The sequence below is a fragment of the Vespula vulgaris genome, chromosome 11 (assembly GCF_905475345.1).
Source record: "Vespula vulgaris chromosome 11, iyVesVulg1.1, whole genome shotgun sequence".
NCBI lineage: Eukaryota > Metazoa > Arthropoda > Insecta > Hymenoptera > Vespidae > Vespula > Vespula vulgaris.
In genome coordinates, this window is record NC_066596.1 from 2,392,160 (window position 1) to 2,411,542 (window position 19,383).

Genomic DNA, 19,383 nt, shown 5'->3' on the forward strand with positions numbered 1-19,383 from the left:
AACCCAATTATTGTCACGCATCTAAACAAAAATTATATATTACTATAGTTACGTTTAATAAAGAAATTAATAAAGATATTAATTGTTCACAAATATCCACAGTTAATATATTAATATAGTATTATTTGGTATAGTATATAATTATATACTCTCTCTCTCTTTCTCTTTCCTTCTATAATATTGATATAATAAAATTACATAGATAATATATTCTATAATTATACTATATCAATATACAAAACATTATAGAAACTTCGTACATGAAGTAAATTAATTTTTATAACGAGATAAAATGAAGTAAAAGTTAGAAAAAAATATTAAAGTAATACAAATATGTATCTTTAAAATCACATAAAGTTATCATTTGTAAATTATATTATAAGTATTACGTTAAATAAATTTTTCTATTCGAACGTATAAAATAAAAATTGAGTTATAATGTATTAAAATTAATACAAATAAATATGTAATTATATATACATGTATATGTTAAAAATAAATGATTACCTGAAGACGTGACTCGTGCGTGTATCTTAGCTATTATACTTCTGAATGTTTCCCCACCTTCTTGCGGTTTTGGCGCGAAACTTCGTAGCTTCTCCAGGATAACGTCGTTTATAGCATCGTCCACGCATCTATTGCTCGGCGACATCGCACTTAAACCGCAAAGCAAACAGTTAAAATTACATCGTTCCAGTAAAAGTGGTAGTAACTAAACAAGCTCGTTAATACCTTGACAGGGCATGGCGTGCAAAACGAACTTAAACGAAAGTAACTATCTTTCAATCGTAAGTGAATTTGCCAAGAAACAAAGAATAAAAGAATTTTATTAAATTTGTAGAAATTGATAAAGATTATCATTAGAACGGATAATAGATTTTTATATAATTTCAATAAAATATAATTGTTTGAAATTTTTATCGGCTTTTAATTGAAGAATAATCGATTAATATCTTCTCTTTCGATATCTTTCAATCGTAGAGAAATATTGCTATTAAATAACGACAAAATAAATGATTGTTATTGTTTTAACGAGAAAAATCGATAGAAATTTTTGTTAAGAGGACTAACAATAATTTTTTATATAATTTCGAATGAAATATTATAAAATTATTACAAATCTCTAATCCAACAGATTTTAACTTAAACAATAAAAACGTCAAACCAGATCCATTTAATATAAATTCTCGAATTATTAGAAACATTAATTTTTCGATTAGAAAAGGAAGAAGAAAGAAAAAAAGAAAGGAAAAAGAGAAACATGATGATAATGAAAGAAATGAAAAGAAGAAACTATCGTTTCTTTTAAGAGATTAAACGAGGATGAATGTCTCTCAAAGATATCAATGAGTATCTCCATTGGCTTTGATCCAACTCAAATGAAAAATCTCATTAATCAGACTTTGCGATCAGCTGGCCACGGTTAGTCAATGTCACAGAAATGAAAATCAAGCATAGAAAAAGGGATTTTCAAGGTTAATTAACGCAAAGAACGTAACGAGCAACGTTTGAAAATAACTTTCAAAGTCTAACGAGGAGCTAACGAGTACTAGGAGCCCTGTCGATGAAATTAATAATTAAGCAAGTAGATATTAAAATAACTTGAGTATCTAATACATAGACACACACGCACGAACACTCATACATGAATACTTAATATTTATGGTTGATATTCAAGGGAATCTAGTTAATAAGTTAAATCATAATATATGTATATATATTAAGAGAAATCCTAAGAAATAAAATGACGATGCTAATTCCACTTAACTGAGAAGCTGATAAAGCAATGAATGCAAAAGAACAACTGCAATGACTGCAAATAGTAAGCAATATGCTGAAGAAAGAGAAACAACAAGAGAGAGAGAGACAGAAAGACGTCAACAGACTCATGGCAAACATATATACGCTCACGCATACACACACTAAGGAAGGACGGACACACACGCACGATACACGAATAGGTTGTTTCTGTGTTGCTTTTGATTTTTACTCTTCCTCCTCGATGTCCTCCGCATTCTCCTGGAGTGCAACCACTTCCATCGGTCGCTGGTTCTCCTTGTCGCACTTTTCCAATGCACTTTTCATCTCTCCTTCTCTCTCTATCTCTCTTTTTCTCTTTCTCTTTCTCTCTCTCTTTCTCTCTCTCTTTCTCTCTCTCTCTCTCTCTCTCTCTCTCTCTCTGTTTCTGTCTCTGTCTCTTTCTCTCTCCTTCTCTCCTTCTTCTTCTATCTCTTTTTATTTTTCTTTTTTTTCTTCTCTTTTCACTAAAATAGTCTTTGTGTTTTCGATAATAATGACTGAGATGAAGGAAGAAAAATAATTATAATCGTTTAATTATGTATCGTTTCATATCGAATTTATCGATATGAAAATTTCGTTATAAATGGAAATGTTTCTTTGTGAAAGACAAATTTGAATCTTGTTTTGTGTATGTCTCTTTCTCTCTCTCTCTCTTTTCTCTTGTTCTCTCTCTCTCTCTCTCTCTCTCTCTCTCTTTCTCTTTCTCTTTTTCTTTCGCCTTTTCTTTTTCTCGAATTCTCAACAAAATTCGCGATCCACACGCTTCAACACTCTGAAGCGGTTTGACGTTTCCCGCTGCCAAAACTATGTTTAAAAGCATAGCACGCACGCATGCACGCACGAGGTAATTCTATTTATATCTACGGCCGCTTTCCAAAAATCGGCTGATTTTATTTACTTATTTATTTATTTATTTATTTATTTATTTATTTATCTTTTTCCTTCCCTTTTTTTTCTTTTCTCTCCTTTTCTTTTTTCTTTTCTTTTCATTTTGATTCTTCTTTAATTTCTCAAATAAATGTCTTTTCTATCGAGGACATCGACGCGAGGCTTGAAAATGTCACGAAATATCTAAATTTCGCAATGAATACGTGACTAATCGATGCTAGAAGAGAGACAATAACGTACACGTTGAGATGAGCCTTAAAGAGAGATAGAGATAAAGCATACGTGCAAGATTGCAATTTTGTATAAGAAATAATAAAATGTGAAAAGATGAACGAATGGAATGTTAATAAATGGAAAAGAAATTAAAACATTAGTGTTAATAAAATATAAATAAAAACAATTAAAAATATAATTTACGTAATAAACAAATAATTAAGTTCAAGATGAAATTAAAGTACTAAAAAACCAATAACTATTAACTTATTTTTTCTAAACAATAATAAGTAATACATAGAACATATTTAATAAACATTAACGAACTTACACATAAAAATAATTAACAAAACATTAAAAACAATGAAAAATACAATCTACGTAATAGGTAAGAGCGATAAGGATTACAGTCAAATATAATTAAAATTAAAAAAGAAAGAAGGTATAATAAAATGATGGACTTAGTTTTTTCTAAAAAATAAAAAGAGACAGATGTAGAATATATTCGAATATTCATAGAAATGAATTGTACAAATCGTTGAAATACACTATTCATGTCTAATTTTAACATCACACCACATTTTGTAATTCGACGTGAATATACACATACATACATACATACATATATATATATATATATATATATATATATATATATATATATATATAAGTACTGGTATTCTATATAATCTATCAAGATTGTTTAGAATAGTACGTCACGTGAATGAACGAAAAGTTCGAGAAAGCATACACGTTGTTCTAATCTTTCACGATTTCTAAGTTTCGCCAAAATGTAGGTCGGTAAATTATTATGAGACAGCTGAATGTAACCACAAAATGACAGTGTTGATTGATTATTTACACAATGGTATATATTTTCTGATAGTTTTCTTACGAAAGTGATAACTGATACAAAGAGAGACAAAGAGAAAGAGAAAGATAGAGAGAGAGAAAGAGAGAAAAAGAGAGAAAGAGAGAGAAAGAGAGAGAGAGAATAAGAGGAACGGAAAAGAGAAGGAAAAATCGTTCGGTAGGTGTACTTCTGCGCAGAAGATGTACACACATGAAAGGCCAAAAATAATCGTTCCTCGCTATAGAACGATCAGAAGAAATTAGTGTTTACACGAGATCGCACACGATAGCAATGCACTTTCCTCGAAATCGACCTCGAACACGTGTCTCCTTCGACTACCACTCGACCTTAATGTCAATTTCAAAAGAATATATATATATACATGTACACACATATATGTATATATATACGAGTCAACAAACAAATGGATCCTTATCCTTCGAAAATAAAATTTGAAAAATATTATTCTCAAATATATCAAATTTCTAATATATACGCACATATATTGTTATTACACATTATCCTCTTTTTTGGAGGAAAAAAAAAACAATGAAAGAAAAAGGAAACAGAATCAATATAATTATATCGTTATTGTCAACGCACAATCGACCTGTAAATACACAATGACAGTAATAAAAATAAATAAACGATTAAATAATGAAAAGATTGAAAATAAAAAAAATACAAGAGAGCTCACCGTGGAGGAAGATTTGAACGAATTTCTTCGATTAAAAATGAACGATGAAAATTCACTTACACTCGATATTAATAGTTTCCCCCGTACACACGACTATGGAAACGTAAACGCTCTCGTGGCCATCCGTACGAACGACTAACCTTCGAAAGTAACAACAACGACGACGACGACGACGACGACGACGACGACGACGACGACGACGACGATGACGACGACGACGACGACGTCGACGATGACGAAAAAGAGGAAGAAGAAAATGAAGAAGAGGAAGGAAAAGTGAAGCAGGTTGTTCGTTTAAATACGCCCTGTTACAAGGACCTAACTGATTGAAGAAGGACGAAATATTCAATTCGAAATGGTTTACTTACGTGACGTCACACTCACGAAAATTTGATATGATCTTACACATACATCGAAGTGAAACGAGAGAGAGAGGGAGAGAGAGAGAAAGAGAGAGATAAAGATAATATAGAATGATGAAAATTGTAATATATAGATAGAAATAAAGAGAGAGAGAGAAAAAGAGAGAGAGAAAGAGAAAGATGAAAGGAACGTGCTCGTTCAGAGCAGAATCAGGTGTATGCGGCACTTGTTGATAAACACGAAAAGCTACTGCAGATTGATTAGTAGGCGTGCGAAGTTCCACGAGGGTAGTCGACGCCTCACGAACTTTCCTATCGATTCATGTGAAAGGGCGCCTTGGTTCAAACTGGTCCACATGTTCTTTCTCTCTCTCTCTCTCTCTCTCTATTTCTCTTTCTATCTCTTCTTCTTCCTCTCTCTTTCTCTCTCTGTCTGTCCCTTTATTCCTTTCAATCTACAATTCTTTTAATCGAAACCATTTTCTAATTGTCTTTTAACATGACATTTGTTAATCAAACATTTTTATTTCTTTATCAATAATCATAATTTCATGAACAAATTTTGTAATTATTTCTGTACGTGTGTTTGTGTATGTATAATGTAAATGTTTATGTAAGAATTTCGTATTTTATATTTTTAATGACAAATTTGAATTTCTATCTCTCGATCTTTCTCTTTGATCTTTCTTTCTTTTCTTTCTCCTTTTTTTTGGAACTTGTAATTCGAAAAAAAGTAAGAATAAATGATTATCAATCTCTGTGATCGCGTTGAGGAAAAAAAGAAAAAGAAATGATAAGAATAATACGAAGATGTTCAACTTCTATTCTCATTTCTCTCGTGAAATATCACGTAATGTTAAAGTGCACGTAGGAAATCCCGAAAATAACGTCTTCGTGAGAGATATTGACGTCATCCTAAGTGGGATATTAATTGCATTGAACGATAGAAATGGAGAGTGTATGCACGATATGTATATATGCGTAGTATGTAAATGCGTTAAACATGTGTAATAAAATAAATTTTTTATTCCATGAAGTGATACCAGACAAAGGCGTTCCTGGTGATATCTCTTCGTTAAAGAATTTACGAATTCAAGTTTTATCTTTTACGATCAAATTGACCTCGGATATCTATAAAAGGTCTCGGTGAGATTTCAAAAAAAAAAAAAAAAAAGAAAAGTTCTTTAAACTGGTAAACGGAGTTCATAATTTCTGATATAGTAATTAAAATAAAATAAAAGAAAATATATTTATGTATACGTATAAATATTTCAAATTTATAATTACAAAAATCATGAATGAGCAAAGAAATTTATTTAATTTAAATAATCTTTCCGATTGATATTTAAAATAATCGAAATGTATTATTTAAATTAATTCTCTTTTTAATATTATTAATTTTTGATTTCACACGATCCCATTGGAGTTTTATCTTTCTCTTTCATTTTGTTTCTTCTTAATAGAAATTAAAATATACCGACATTTCTATGTATAAAATGTATGTTTAGTAAAGATTATGACGAAATATTTAACCTGGCACAGCACCCTTTCATCTGACTATCGTCTTCACGATAAATCTTCTTCCGTCGTTCCAAACGAAATTTTATGTCTGCTAGTCCAAGTGCCTGTCCTCTTCGTCTATTTTTTCTTTTAACACGTAATACCAATTTTGGCTTTTGCTGACGCACAGACGCATGCATTTCGATGGTAATCGAGAATCGGAGTATATAACGATATAAATATATTTAATACAAATTTTCGATCTCGCTAACTCGCTAGATCTTCATTTTATGCTTCCTTGGTAACTCCACGATTTTTTTTTACTCATCCTGCCTACAGCTAACGATGAGGTTACATAAGGTCAAGACAATGATCTCGATCAAGATGGACGACTTGCATTGTGAAGTCGGTCTAATTTTTTTATTTCGATTCTCGAACAATTTTAATTCGACGTGAAAAAAAAAGAAAAGAAAAATATTAATATTATTTAATTTTTATATTAACTCGACGAACACGAATACGTTAATTAATTTTAATTAACATTTATGAATTGTGTTTTATATATCCACACATACACATATCTATATATGCATATATAATGTTGTCATTAATATTAATTGATATTAATTAATACATTCTCTCGGGAAAATTAAAATTAATACTAATATCAACGTTATGTTGTTCAATTATAATATTTAATTAAATTTACCGAATAATTTAACAAATGTAGAACTATTTTGTCTATGTGACGTTTGCATATAATCTTCATGAAAAAGTTTATCAATAAAAATATTTGAAAAATGTAAAAAAAAGAAGAAAAGAAAAGAAAAAATTAGGTCATCTATTTAAAAGAAAAAAGAAAAAAATAAAAAAGGAAGACTTTGTTTGTTTAATTTTTTTCTTCTTTTTTTTCTTTTATTAAATAAAGCCACACCCACATGAACGATCGTTCTCGATCTCTAAGGAACATCGATCAAGCATCGTTATGGTCTCGAAGGAGGGTGACGCTGCTTACAACTTCGGGTGGAATATTAGAAATGCAAATTCGAATGTCAAAGATAGCTCTCGACCACACCCTCCTCATCCAAATGATCTAAACGCGAATTCGACGATCTTTCAGCCGGTTTACGCACATCTGCATCGGCACGGATATATAGGGTGAGTCACGTGACTCTTCTCATGCCAGCTTGTCGATCACTACCAGCAAAGATCATTTTTATGATAAAAATTGAAATTATCGAAAGAAAATATTCTTATAAGAATTGTCACCGTATTATTTTTGGAATTTTATTATTAATAACTATTGAAGATTATTTTTATCATTAACAGCCGAGAATCGTTAAAACTCATATTATTATTTGATTTATATCGTTAATAACTATCGTGAAGATTATTGTTTTTACTGTAGATAACTGAATCGTTCAAAAAAAGAATAACGTAACGTTACTTTTTATTTTCTTTTTATTATTAGAATAATTTTTTAATAACTATCGAGGATTATTTTTATTACAGACAATATTAAAAAACTAATCGTTATATTATTACTGTAATTATGTCTATTGATTATAACTATAGAAAATTATTTTTATTATGAATAATCGAACCATTGCTAAAGAAAAATATATATTTATGTTCTTATAGATTTCTTCTTATCGTCGGATTATTTAGAAATGAAATATTTCCTTGCGAAGAGTTATGTGGCTCACCCTATATAGGTATGTATAGCTTCTCTTCTTTTTATTCATCTCTCGATACATTCGTCGAGTCATTCGGGCTATATTAAAATTTTTCTTGTTAAAGTATTTACGATAAAATGTCGGAGATTTATCGTAAGAGATAAAGACGATAATCTGTTGAAAGGAACAAATCGATACTAATTATCAAGAAAATGAATCTCGATCATTTCTAACATCATCAATTCACTAATTTTATATCGACTGATTAACATCCTTCTAATTTAATTATCAATATTGAAAGTACCTGTAATAATAACGTCGATTTTAATTTTCATGATCATTATCATTCAATCGAATTAATTTAAATCGACGAAGTGTTAACTTACAAAGAAAACAAAAAATGAAGAGAAAGAAGACAAAAAACAAACAAAAATACAAACAAGAATACAAACAAACAAAAAATGTATACCATATAAACGTGAATTTGTTTGTGTAATAGAAGGTTTTCCCTCCATTGCCCATGTTAAGTATAATAAAATTAATTATTATGGTTGATCTTCCTTACAAAAACATCCTCCATTGCCCATGAGAAAAAGCGACGACTATGGGCTTGTAGAAACTAAAAAGGAAGACTCACGAATGATATTCACGTGGTGGGGGTGTTGCTCTTCGAGAACTGGATATATAAATCGCGAGTAGGGCTGAAATTCAAGTTAGTTCTGTGCTAGTTTTTCTCTGACAATAAGTGAGCTTCTCTGTACGCAATGCAGGTAAAATTATAGTCATCGCGAAGACAAAGACCATAGTGTATTCTGATCGTCAAAGAAATCTTTATTGTCTCATTCTATTTATTCGTTCTATCTACTTAACATACTCTAACGTGTTAGAAAAGTTAAATGAAAGAAAAAAAAGGAAAGAAAAAAAGAAAAATAAAACAAATACATCGACTTAGAACGAATCGAAGGTCGTCCACGCTTTATTTTTTTCCATTCTATTTATCTAAGTATATTCGATCTACGTGATCTGCATGTTAAGTAAGAGGAATATAATTTAATACTTTTGGTTAGGTAGCAAATTTTCTTCACGTTTTTATCGTAACTTATTGTTGACTAAAAAGAAACAAAAAAGAAGAAAAAGACAATATAATCTTTAATAATGATAACAGGGTGGAACGTCGTTGGCTCTCTTTCTAATTCTGGCCGTCTCTATCGTCGAAATTCAATCTGCATCATTTGCTAAGTTATATCAAAGCAGTTATCAATATCCACAAATGATCCGTCCTGAATACTTTCAAATCGCTCATCAAAATGGTTTAGCACCATATTACATATACAATTTGTTTCAGGTAAGAGATGAACGATCGATTTCATTATCATTATTATTATTATTATTACTGTTTTTATTATTAATATGTAATTATTAAAATTAAACTCATTCGCAATATTAACAATTGTAATCTTTTAATGTAATTTATAGATCACATTTTGTTGGTTTAATTTATATAAAAATATAAATTAAAAAATTTCTAAAGGATTTATGTTTCGTAGGTGCATACTGATTTAACGCCTGGAAGTCCAACAATTTTGCCAGAAAAACAAACAACGACCCTTACTCACCTGCCACCCTATGGATATTACTACTACGACTTTAGATTCCCAATTAATCCGGTAATTATTAATAATAATAATAATAATAATAATAATAATAATAATAATAATAATAGTAATAATAATAATCATCATTTTCTATTTTGTATTATGTAATATGAAAAATTAATTTTAATTAGTTTTATTTATATTTTGAAATAATGTGTATATATATATACACATGTGTGTATATGTATATCGAAATTTATTGTCGCAGGTATATCCAGTATTGAGTCCATCTCATCCTGGATTTATCCCAGTATCAGGATCACCACCAATATCGACTGATCGTCCATTCGATGTTGACAATGATGACGATAGTGGTATCGAAAAATTGGACACAAAAGTTGAGCCAGAAAAAGAAATGAGAAAACCTGATGCTAACGATGGAAACTACGATGACGACGATACGATCACTATCGAAGCGATTAAATAATATTTTTCTCTTTTCTTTCTTTTCTTTTGATTTACTCAACACGATTGGTTATTCTTATAAATCCATCGTTTTATAAATAATTCATTAATTTTTTATTTGGACTCAAATCTATTCAAACGCATTTATTTCTTTCTTTTTCTGTTAAATAAATCGATATAAATACGTTCACCGTAGTGTAATTTTTTTTCTTAAATAATTTACTTTTACTTTGGATTTTGGACTCGAATCTATTGAACCCATTCATTTTTGTTCTTTTCTTTTGTTTATTTCTGTAAGTCAATATAAATATGTTGTCACATTGTAATATCATTTTTTCTAGATAATTTTATTATCGTAGACTTTGACTAATGTCTATTAAAAAAAAAATACTTGCAAATGTTATTTAATTTATTATTATATTAACAATTATCGAGTTTCTTGATTGGTCATACGTAATATTTACTTCGACAGATTCTTCTTATCGTATGTATTTTATTTTTCAATAAAACGACACCGAAAGAAAAATACGGAAACGATAAATAATTTCTTTCTCTCTCTCTCTCTCTTTCTCTCTATCTTTTTCTCTTCCACTATGTATCGATTAATTTATATGTATGCATTATCTCTTCAATAAAAGACGATAATCGTTAGTCTTAATAGACCCACTATAATTCTTAGAATAAATCATTGAAAGAGAGAAAGAGAGAGAGAAAGAGAGAGACGAGAAGGGACTCAATAGAGGTCATTGACCCCAAGCAATAAAGATAATGCTCGGACAAAGTCATTCGCGAGAAATTATATACCATCATTGAACTTTACATCGCGAATAAGCACGGATCTATTCGGTGGTCTAACATGATTGCTACGCGAAATAAAATCGAAATAATTATTATTTCTTTGATATTATTTTCGGTATTAGCTTGTCATGTGGTATCGACCCTCGAAATTAATAATGCCGAAACGTCTATCCAAAAACGAGTGACATTATCCAACGACCTTGAAAAGAAAAAAGAAGAAAATTTGGGTTCCCGAAAAGGATGGAAAAAAATCAAGGAATTCGTTCACAGAAAAAATCAATTAGGATTTTCCGAGGGTTATTCAAAGAACGATTATGCAATTAGAAAAGAAGAGGATGAATTGGTGACGAAATACGACGAAATAAATCATCTGAGATCGGATAAGATCGAAGAAAGTGAAATTAATATAAAGGACAATTGGAAGAAATATTTCTTAGTTTTCACAGATAATGGTAAACCTCGTAAAAATATATCAAATTCGATGGAAGAAAAATTGACGAATAGAATCAATCGAAATATCAACGAAGAAAATATTTCGAACGAATTAACTTTGAACAGAAACGTACGAGCTATTAATACGACGGATTATTATGCTCAGAGAAAGGCAGTTATGGATAAATTTCATGCTCGTCAGCGTGAAATAGCAACGAAATATGGTAAACGTTACTATAACAATTCGAGTTCAAGAATCGTTCATAGAAACAATCAAACGTTAGACGAAAGTAATAAAACGTTTAAAAATAGGAACGATCCGAATTTGGATATATTTAAAGTTGCTTCCAACACTTCTTCATACGAATCGAAATTAAAGAATATAAAAATTAATCAGAATAAAGAAAATCTTAAGAATGTAAAATCTGAGATCGATGGGAACATTTTAAGAGATATCACGAATTATACCTTACCTATTATTCGTAATTGTACGAACATCACTTTACACGGTTCTTATTCGAAACAAACACGAAACAAATTGACATTATCTTGTACGAATAAAGAAAACGAGTTGATTGTTAAAAGAACTAACGAATCTCCTCCATCCAGACCAAACAGAGTAAGTCGACTAATTTTGATTTAAGAAAAAAAAAAAGAAAAGAAGAAATAAATAAATAAATCAACGTCTTTCAATGATTTTACATTGTTTAGGCTATCGATGGAAATCTAGTATGGGGCACGTGCAACGGTACATTGGTTTATCAACACAACTTGTTGCTGAACTTAAAAGGACCGTCCAATCTCGAAGCTATCTTTGAAGTTACCATTGATGGACCACTTTGTATAACTTGCGTCAAAGTACTTCCAATCAATAATACTGAAGAAAATGTCTCTAAGGAATCAGGTGGACCAGATCATAGATACGTCAAACTCAAATTCAAAGGTCCCGAGAACAAAGGGTTCTCGTATACGATCAAAGTTTGGGCCGTGACGAAGAAAAACGATACTTGCGGCTGAAACCGACGGAATTTGTTAAAAAAAAAAGAAAGAAAAAATAAAAAATAAAAATAATAAAGAATCAATATTTAAAACTGTTATATTGTAAAATTGTTGAGAAAGTTTTTCAAGAAGAAAAAAAAAAAAAGGAAAATTCAACTACGAACAAATTGTATTTTGTACAGTCTCTGTCAGCCTCGAAAGTTTCTCAAGAGGGATCTTCGAGAATGATGTATCCTCAAATCACGGTGGTTCTCAAAATTGTCTTCATTTTTCTTTTTTTTCTTTTTCTTTTTTTACAAATTAATAAACTGGAACTTTGAGAACACGATCATCTATCCGATAAAACAACTCAACGCGAGTTATTCGGAGATGACGTTGGCACTGGTGGTGGTGGTACATCTGGTATCTTCTCTCTCTCATTTCCCTCTTTCCTTCTAATGCCATCCTTATTCTCATCACGGCTATGACTTGATTGAAGACGTTCAGTCGATGCTGGTTTTGGAATAACAGGAGGAATCGGTGCGAATGGTTGATAATCGACATAATATGTTCCTGGTATCAGATGAGGATTAAACGCATTGTAAGTGTAAAAATAAGGATCGTAATAGAGCGATTGATAATTCGGATAAAAGCTAAGTGGCACATCGTCCTCTCCATTCTTTCCTTTCCCTTTTTTCTTCTTCGAATCTTCTCCAATATTCTTCTCGTTAGATCCATCCAAAACTTCGTCTTTTTCCGTAACTGATTCCTTCGAAGCATCATCTTCCGCTTTCTCGGTATTTCCAATATTCGGTGATTCGGTACGCGGAAGATGTACCACCTCTGGTCCAGCAAGATGAGGTGCTACGTGAGCATAATAAAATGGTGGCACGTAACCAATCGCAGTACGATGTATCACTGGTTGTATCACTGGATAAGCTCTCGACGGTGAAAGATTTTGATTACTTGTGATAACAGCGTTGTATACTTTTGGTACCCTCAACAAGCCTGGTTCTGATGCCACGATGCATATCAATAATGATACGATCAGGATCTTCATCTGGAGAAAGATATTCTTAATGGGGTTAAATTTTTCGAGTTATCATTTTTTTCTTGATTTTTTTTTCTTTTGTATAATACTATTATAACATCGATCTTACAAATAAATAAAGAAATAAATAAATTTAATTCTTCCGGTATCAATATTACGTATAATTATTTTATGAAAATATCGGACGAAGATATTTGCAAGTTTTGTACACGAATATTGATAAATTCTAAATCAAAGATAATAATAATTATTGAAAGAACGATGCAACGATGAAATTCAATGATATGCATGTGGCAATTCAACACGTTATGTTAGAGACCTTTATTGATCTAATATTTAAATTTTTATCACATCATGGTGAACATATTTTCTTTGATTAATAATATTATTTGAATCAATGATTTCAAAAGTAGAAAAATAAAAACATAAAATGAAATCAGTCGACACATAAATATATACGTACGCCCGTCCTACATTCTTTATCCACGTTCCTGCCACGTGTCGACGTACTCGCCTCGGATATTGTTTCTGGGAAGGTAAGTAGTATGTCGATAAAAAAAAGAAAAAGAACAAAAGGACTGAATGAATAAGATAAGGAGAGAGAAAAAGAGAGAGAGAGAGAGACAAGGATCTTACGTGTATGCATGTGAGAATGTATAAAAGACACGAGGCGAGCGTGCATAGAATATTTCATCGAAATAAAATCTGAGCTGTAGGCGTTCATGCGATCGCTATGTTCATCTCGTCTCAAATATGTATATATGAAAAAAAAAAAAATGAAAAGAAATATCAGTATAGAAAAAAAGAGAGAGAATAAAATAAATTTATCGTCAAATCGTCCTTAAAAAATTCTAATAACAAAAAATAAAATAATTAATTTTCGTTCGTTTATATTTTATTTATATCATTTCAGATTTTGTTATGATAAACAAAAAACAAGTGGAAAAAGAACTTTTGGCAATATTTAAAATTATTGAAATTTGTTAATAAAAAGACAACGGGCTCACCTTTATCGTTCAACGCCACAATTGCCCTTCTCGATTTACGTGTGGAAGAACGTTGCCTGTTAAGAACGGGGATCGTCGAGAAGCTGACAGCAAGTAGCAAGAGAGCTGCATGCTCCCGTAGTATATATGGCTCATGGGGTCTCAGGGTTCAAGTCCCAACTCCCCCACTACGTAACCAACTCGGCGAAAGTACTCACCGATAGTCGTGTACTATAAGGTCCCAACTTCATGTCTGACTATAATAATATAAAGAGCGCTGATAAAACGTAGAAGGACGTCAACCAGGTTGACGTTCCATCCGAATCTAACATGCAAAGATATTTTCTTTTACATTTTTTATATAAATCGTTGAATCGTTGAATCAATGATGATCATCATCGAAGATTGTTGTAGATTTAGATGACAATTATATATCGACATAGTATAAATGTGTGTGTGTATGTATGTATATATGTATGTTTGTATGTATGTATGCATGTATGTATGTATGTATGTATGTATACATAGATAAATAGATAGATATAGATCATTCGATTGAACATATCGTAATATTTGAAAACGAAAGTGGGCTACTACCTTGAACGAAACTCTCATTTCGATGTCACCTTATTAGGACGGGATACACATAAATGTATAATCGATTTGATTGAATATCGTTCTCTTGTTTACGTATTTATACCTACGTGAAACTTGATCTGCAGTTGAAATACAGTAATGGCAAACGTTACTTTTCATTTTTATCAAATTTCTCTTTTCATAATTCATATATATATATTCCTATATATATATAAACATATATACATACAAATATATAAACATATATTGCATTACTACATAGTAATATTAGTTAATCATCGATTAAATTTGATACAATAATCGTTTACAAAAGAATTGATAAAAAAAATTTGTTAGTTATTATTATAATAAATAAAATATAACATTGAGACAGAAATTTGATAATATTGAAGAGCCATCGATCGCCATAATATTTTTCATTTTAAATTCCATAATTAACATATGTATAATAATATAATATCAATGTTGAATACACGCGGAATTTACGATTAACATTCATAAATAATTCATCGTCCGCTACCTTCGTTCCCTTTCGCCAGATCGCTAGTTTTTCTAGCTAACTATGCTAAAGCTTTTTTTTAATGCGTCCTCGTATAGCTTCTACATACGTCTTGTACTTGACTGTTACGTTTATAAAGTCCTTGCACGGGTAGTTAATTAAATGCTCATAACATAATAGAATATATTAATAGATATACCAGTTGCACAAGGAAATTTCTTTTAAAATTATAACTTGGCACGTGCCTATTGATCAGATAGATGGAATTTCAATTGGATTATCCTTGAATTTGATTTCTTCTATATACTATTTTTGTATATACTAGTTTTCTTTCAACGTTCGAAAGTAATTTTTCTTATAAAAATTCATATTTTCAAAATAAAAATATTGAAAATATTGTGATTGCATGTTAGAAAGAAAAACAACTGGAAACGCCTTAGATTCTATCGAATAAGGAGATATTAACGTTTCATGAATGTCGAACACGGAAAAATAAGTATGATAAAAAAATAATTACATAGTAATCGTACGATTTCTTCATTAAATAACTCTACATAGACATCATTACTACATACATTAAAACCTGATGTATAATCGTATCTGCATTTTGATCTTTCGATATCAGCAATTTGATTTTCTTCGCCAGTTTTTCTTTTTATCGGAAATATCAAGAAAATTACATGCTATAGAACAATATTCGGAGTTGGAATGGTATCGAAAAAGAAAAAGAAAATGTATTACACGAAACTAAAATACTAAATCTTGCGTCGTAATAAATACGCCGAAATATTTTCGTATATAAATTCGTTAAAACGTTTAATCCGAATCAGAGATATACTCTCTATATCTATCATTTTCCCTCTTAACGAGATCAATATAAATGATCTTCCATGTAAAATAAAGCAACACAAAGTTTGCAATTTGTCAAATCTATCAAATTATTGATAGATATTGCTCATAATATTTTAATATATAATACTTGAAAAATTTCATATTTCGTCTTTGAAAATATTCTTTTGTTTTGTTATTTTTTCCTTCGAATTTCTTTTATCGACGAATTCGTTATATCGATTCCATTGGTATATAACACATTCTACGTAAAAGCAATAGCGGGAAATTTGGCAGAAAAACTATCAGCAACAGCACCAATGGTGATAGTAATAACAGCAAACCAGCGTATAACACCAACCACCAGATCGGTGATATTCCGAAAATTGGCTCTAACATGGTCCCACTACCTTCTTCTTTTTCTTCTTTTTTTTTCTTCTTTTTCTTCTTTACTATCTCCTCTTCCTTCTTGTTGTTATCGTATGTTGTCTCTATCCAATGAAACTCGATAGAGGGCGCGCATGACAACCAAGAGGACTGAGGTCATTGAGAGGTCAATGATGAATCAACTCATTCTTAAAATTTCCTGGAAAGAAAAAAAAAAGAAAGAAAGAAAAAAAAGAAGAAAACAAAAAATCATTTCGCGTAAACCATTTCGTTTCTTTCTCTCTCTCTCTCTCTCTCTCTCTTTCTCACATGTATATAAATTTTTATTTCCATTCTTTTAATCGTAACAATTTTTTTATATACATTATTAATAATTACTAAAGAAAATAAAAAAGAAAGAAATGAAATTCTTTTACTTCTAAATAGAAACACGATTGACGAGTAAAAAGATCGACGATGAAGTTGAATTATGTTAGATCAACAACGCTTTTGATCGAAGGTTCAAAAAATTTCAATGGGAGATTGAAAAAGACGAATTTTCAGAAAAATAAAATGAAAAACACGTAAGACAAGAAGTTGTTGGTTGACTTACAAGAATAACATAACGTCCTTGTAAAAGATTATAAACGTTTGCTTGCTCACCGGTCGTGAGACCGGTTATGTGAGGTCCTGGCTGTCTTGTTGAACAAGAAAAGAGAAAAGAAGGGAAGAAAGACGAAGACACGTATATACATACATACATATACACATATACATATATGTAAAGTGAGAGGTTAAAACAAAGTATATGTGTTCCACTGAAAAATTACTTCGATATCGTGCTATTCCCGTATATAAATGCATACACATGACACATGAAGCATATGTATAAAGAAATATTATGTGTAACTAAAAGCACAAGTATACACATGACCGCTCATCACGAACGTTCAACCGGACACGATTGCATCGTGGAAAGTGAAATTTTCTCGATTGCATAAGCGTTCTATAATAGTATTATTTAACCGTGCACAGATCTTAAAGACGATGCCAGTGAACTAACGTAATTCTTTTAAGTATGTGCAAATGACATACTAGTAAAATTTCATAGTAAAGGAAACAATAAACGTGCGTGTTTGCATAATATGTGTAAGCATATATATGTATGTGTGTGTGTGTGTGTGTATGCTTACATTGAACGTAAAAAAATAAAGTAAAATATCAAGCATGCATACGTACGTAAATATATCTGCTTCCGGAAGGACATACGTAAGTAAACTTCAAATTATGAGACGATTATTTCTTTTTGATAAGATATACTTTTAAAAGAAAAAAATTTATTGTAGAAACGCATAACACATGGAAATTAAAAAAGACCAACAAAATTATTCAAATAACCTTTCATGAATATTTCACATTTGAATAATAATCGTTCCCACAATCTCGTTATGAAACTAGTTTTGTGAGCAAGAAAAAAAAAAAATATCTGTCTGTACGTGTATATATAAACGTTCTCTATAACTTTCTTAAAAGAAACAAAAAATATATGATTCGAATACATTATCGATTATCGAAATATACGTATAAATTATAAAATCTGTATATTATACGATTTTATTAGAAATAATCCTCTTAAAAAAGTAACATATTCAACAAACAATGTCTACCTTCGAACAACGAATCAAATATTCGTTCTAATTTTCGATCGAATAATTTTACAACAAATCGATAATTCTCTCTAAAAAATAAAACAGACATAAAAAAATAATATATATTCTAATAAAAATTACACGTTGCAATAAACACACACGCGCGCGTTATACACATACACATATATATTCTTATCTATCAAAGACTCACCTTTGGATCATTCCAATCATCTGCGAGAACAAAGAAACTTTTTCAAACGATACCGACCGAGTTCTTCATGTCGTCCCATATATATATACACACACACACACATACATATATATGTGTATATATATATTTTTTAAGGAATATATGTTCGTTCGAAAGAAATCAAAAAGAAGAAAAAAGCGAAAAAAATGGAAAAAGAAGAAAAAGAAAAAAGAATCTCGTATGAGAGACAGATTATCTCCGAAACGTGCGTGTATACCGAGTGAACCACTCGCCACTCGCTTTCCGCGTACTGAACACGAAGATCTAACCAACCGGTGTTCTCTCACTCTGAACTTTCCCTTTCTTTCGAACTCCTTTACCTCTCTTCGCTGTGTACAACGACGATCTATTCTCCCCACTCCTTTGATTTCGAACACAACGAGCTCACTAGTCATTTACTGTATACGGTAGGAAGGTAATGTGAGTAATGTAACATGTGGTCGTGTTACGTCCATAAGAAGAAAATTAGAAAGAAAGAGAAAGAGAGAGAGAGAGAGAGAGAAACATGACAGAAAAAAAAATTTAAGAGTATATACATATCTATAAAAGTGAACGTATGTACGCGTACAAGTATTTATGTTTTTCACCCGAATTGCCAATCACAAGATGACTCGTAAGAAACGAGTCACATGAACTACTATTCGCTTTCTTTATACTACAGATACAAGATTATTTTTTATCTTTCGGTCAGTTATTTTTTATGTTTTAATTATTCGTTGATAATATATCGGAAATGCATCGTACATGTATTTCTAATCAATTATATGCGTTCTTTTTAAATTTTTTAATCGATCGATCAAGTCACATACTGTATCACCGTTCGAGGATAATGTTTGATAATGAATTGATTAAATTCGATTGAATAATAATAATATAGGGAAAATAATTTCCAATTTTTTT

General features: G+C 30.5%; 4 protein-coding genes across 16 annotated transcripts in view; 2 read left to right on the top strand and 2 right to left on the bottom strand.

The window, feature by feature from the left end:
- Positions 1-19,383, bottom strand: part of LOC127067664 (cytosolic carboxypeptidase 1-like) — a 67,006-nt gene that overhangs the window by 28,612 nt on the left and 19,011 nt on the right. For 5 of the 12 annotated variants that reach the window (XM_051002878.1, XM_051002886.1, XM_051002875.1 and 2 more), the window contains one exon: positions 508-656. In XM_051002878.1, the coding sequence (XP_050858835.1) occupies positions 508-656 (149 nt within the window). Of the gene's footprint in view, positions 1-507; positions 657-1,921; positions 3,196-4,451; positions 4,476-4,511; positions 4,745-4,819; positions 5,099-19,383 lie in introns of those variants that run through there. The other 7 variants (XM_051002876.1, XM_051002879.1, XM_051002883.1 and 4 more) reach the window with 7 other exon arrangements.
- On the top strand, positions 8,705-10,239 carry LOC127067672 (uncharacterized). Its single transcript, XM_051002899.1, has 4 exons — positions 8,705-8,759; positions 9,155-9,334; positions 9,537-9,656; positions 9,853-10,239. Exons 1-4 carry the CDS (start codon positions 8,754-8,756, stop codon positions 10,069-10,071), a joined length of 525 nt encoding a protein of 174 aa, XP_050858856.1. The 5' UTR covers positions 8,705-8,753; the 3' UTR covers positions 10,072-10,239.
- On the top strand, positions 10,751-12,296 carry LOC127067667 (uncharacterized). Its single transcript, XM_051002893.1, has 2 exons — positions 10,751-11,898; positions 11,991-12,296. Exons 1-2 carry the CDS (start codon positions 10,906-10,908, stop codon positions 12,294-12,296), a joined length of 1,299 nt encoding a protein of 432 aa, XP_050858850.1. The 5' UTR covers positions 10,751-10,905.
- Positions 12,430-15,082, bottom strand: LOC127067670 (uncharacterized). Of its 2 annotated transcripts, XM_051002896.1 has the most exons (3): positions 13,945-14,047; positions 13,772-13,836; positions 12,430-13,317 (listed from the first exon to the last, which is right to left on the bottom strand). In XM_051002896.1, the coding sequence occupies exons 1-3, from the start codon at positions 14,030-14,032 to the stop codon at positions 12,628-12,630; spliced, it is 843 nt and encodes a 280-aa protein (XP_050858853.1). In that variant the 5' UTR covers positions 14,033-14,047; the 3' UTR covers positions 12,430-12,627. The 2 variants fall into 2 exon arrangements, with proteins under 2 accessions (XP_050858853.1, XP_050858854.1); XM_051002897.1 differs by lacking the exons at positions 13,772-13,836; positions 13,945-14,047 and adding an exon at positions 14,316-15,082.

Bases quoted from the DNA above. Each gene is read 5' to 3' on its own strand.
- LOC127067672 (XM_051002899.1), top strand. The intron at 9,335-9,536 runs GTAAGAGATGAA...TATGTTTCGTAG, and splicing joins ACATATACAATTTGTTTCAG to GTGCATACTGATTTAACGCC. The intron at 9,657-9,852 runs GTAATTATTAAT...TTATTGTCGCAG, and splicing joins TTAGATTCCCAATTAATCCG to GTATATCCAGTATTGAGTCC.
- LOC127067667 (XM_051002893.1), top strand. From the start codon at position 10,906: ATGATTGCTACGCGAAATAAAATCGAAATAATTATTATTTCTTTGATA. The intron at 11,899-11,990 runs GTAAGTCGACTA...TACATTGTTTAG, and splicing joins CTCCATCCAGACCAAACAGA to GCTATCGATGGAAATCTAGT.
- LOC127067670 (XM_051002896.1), bottom strand. From the start codon at position 14,032: ATGAACGCCTACAGCTCAGATTTTATTTCGATGAAATATTCTATGCAC. The intron at 13,837-13,944 runs GTAAGATCCTTG...TTACCTTCCCAG, and splicing joins ACATTCTCACATGCATACAC to AAACAATATCCGAGGCGAGT. The intron at 13,318-13,771 runs GTACGTATATAT...ATCTTTCTCCAG, and splicing joins ATAAAGAATGTAGGACGGGC to ATGAAGATCCTGATCGTATC.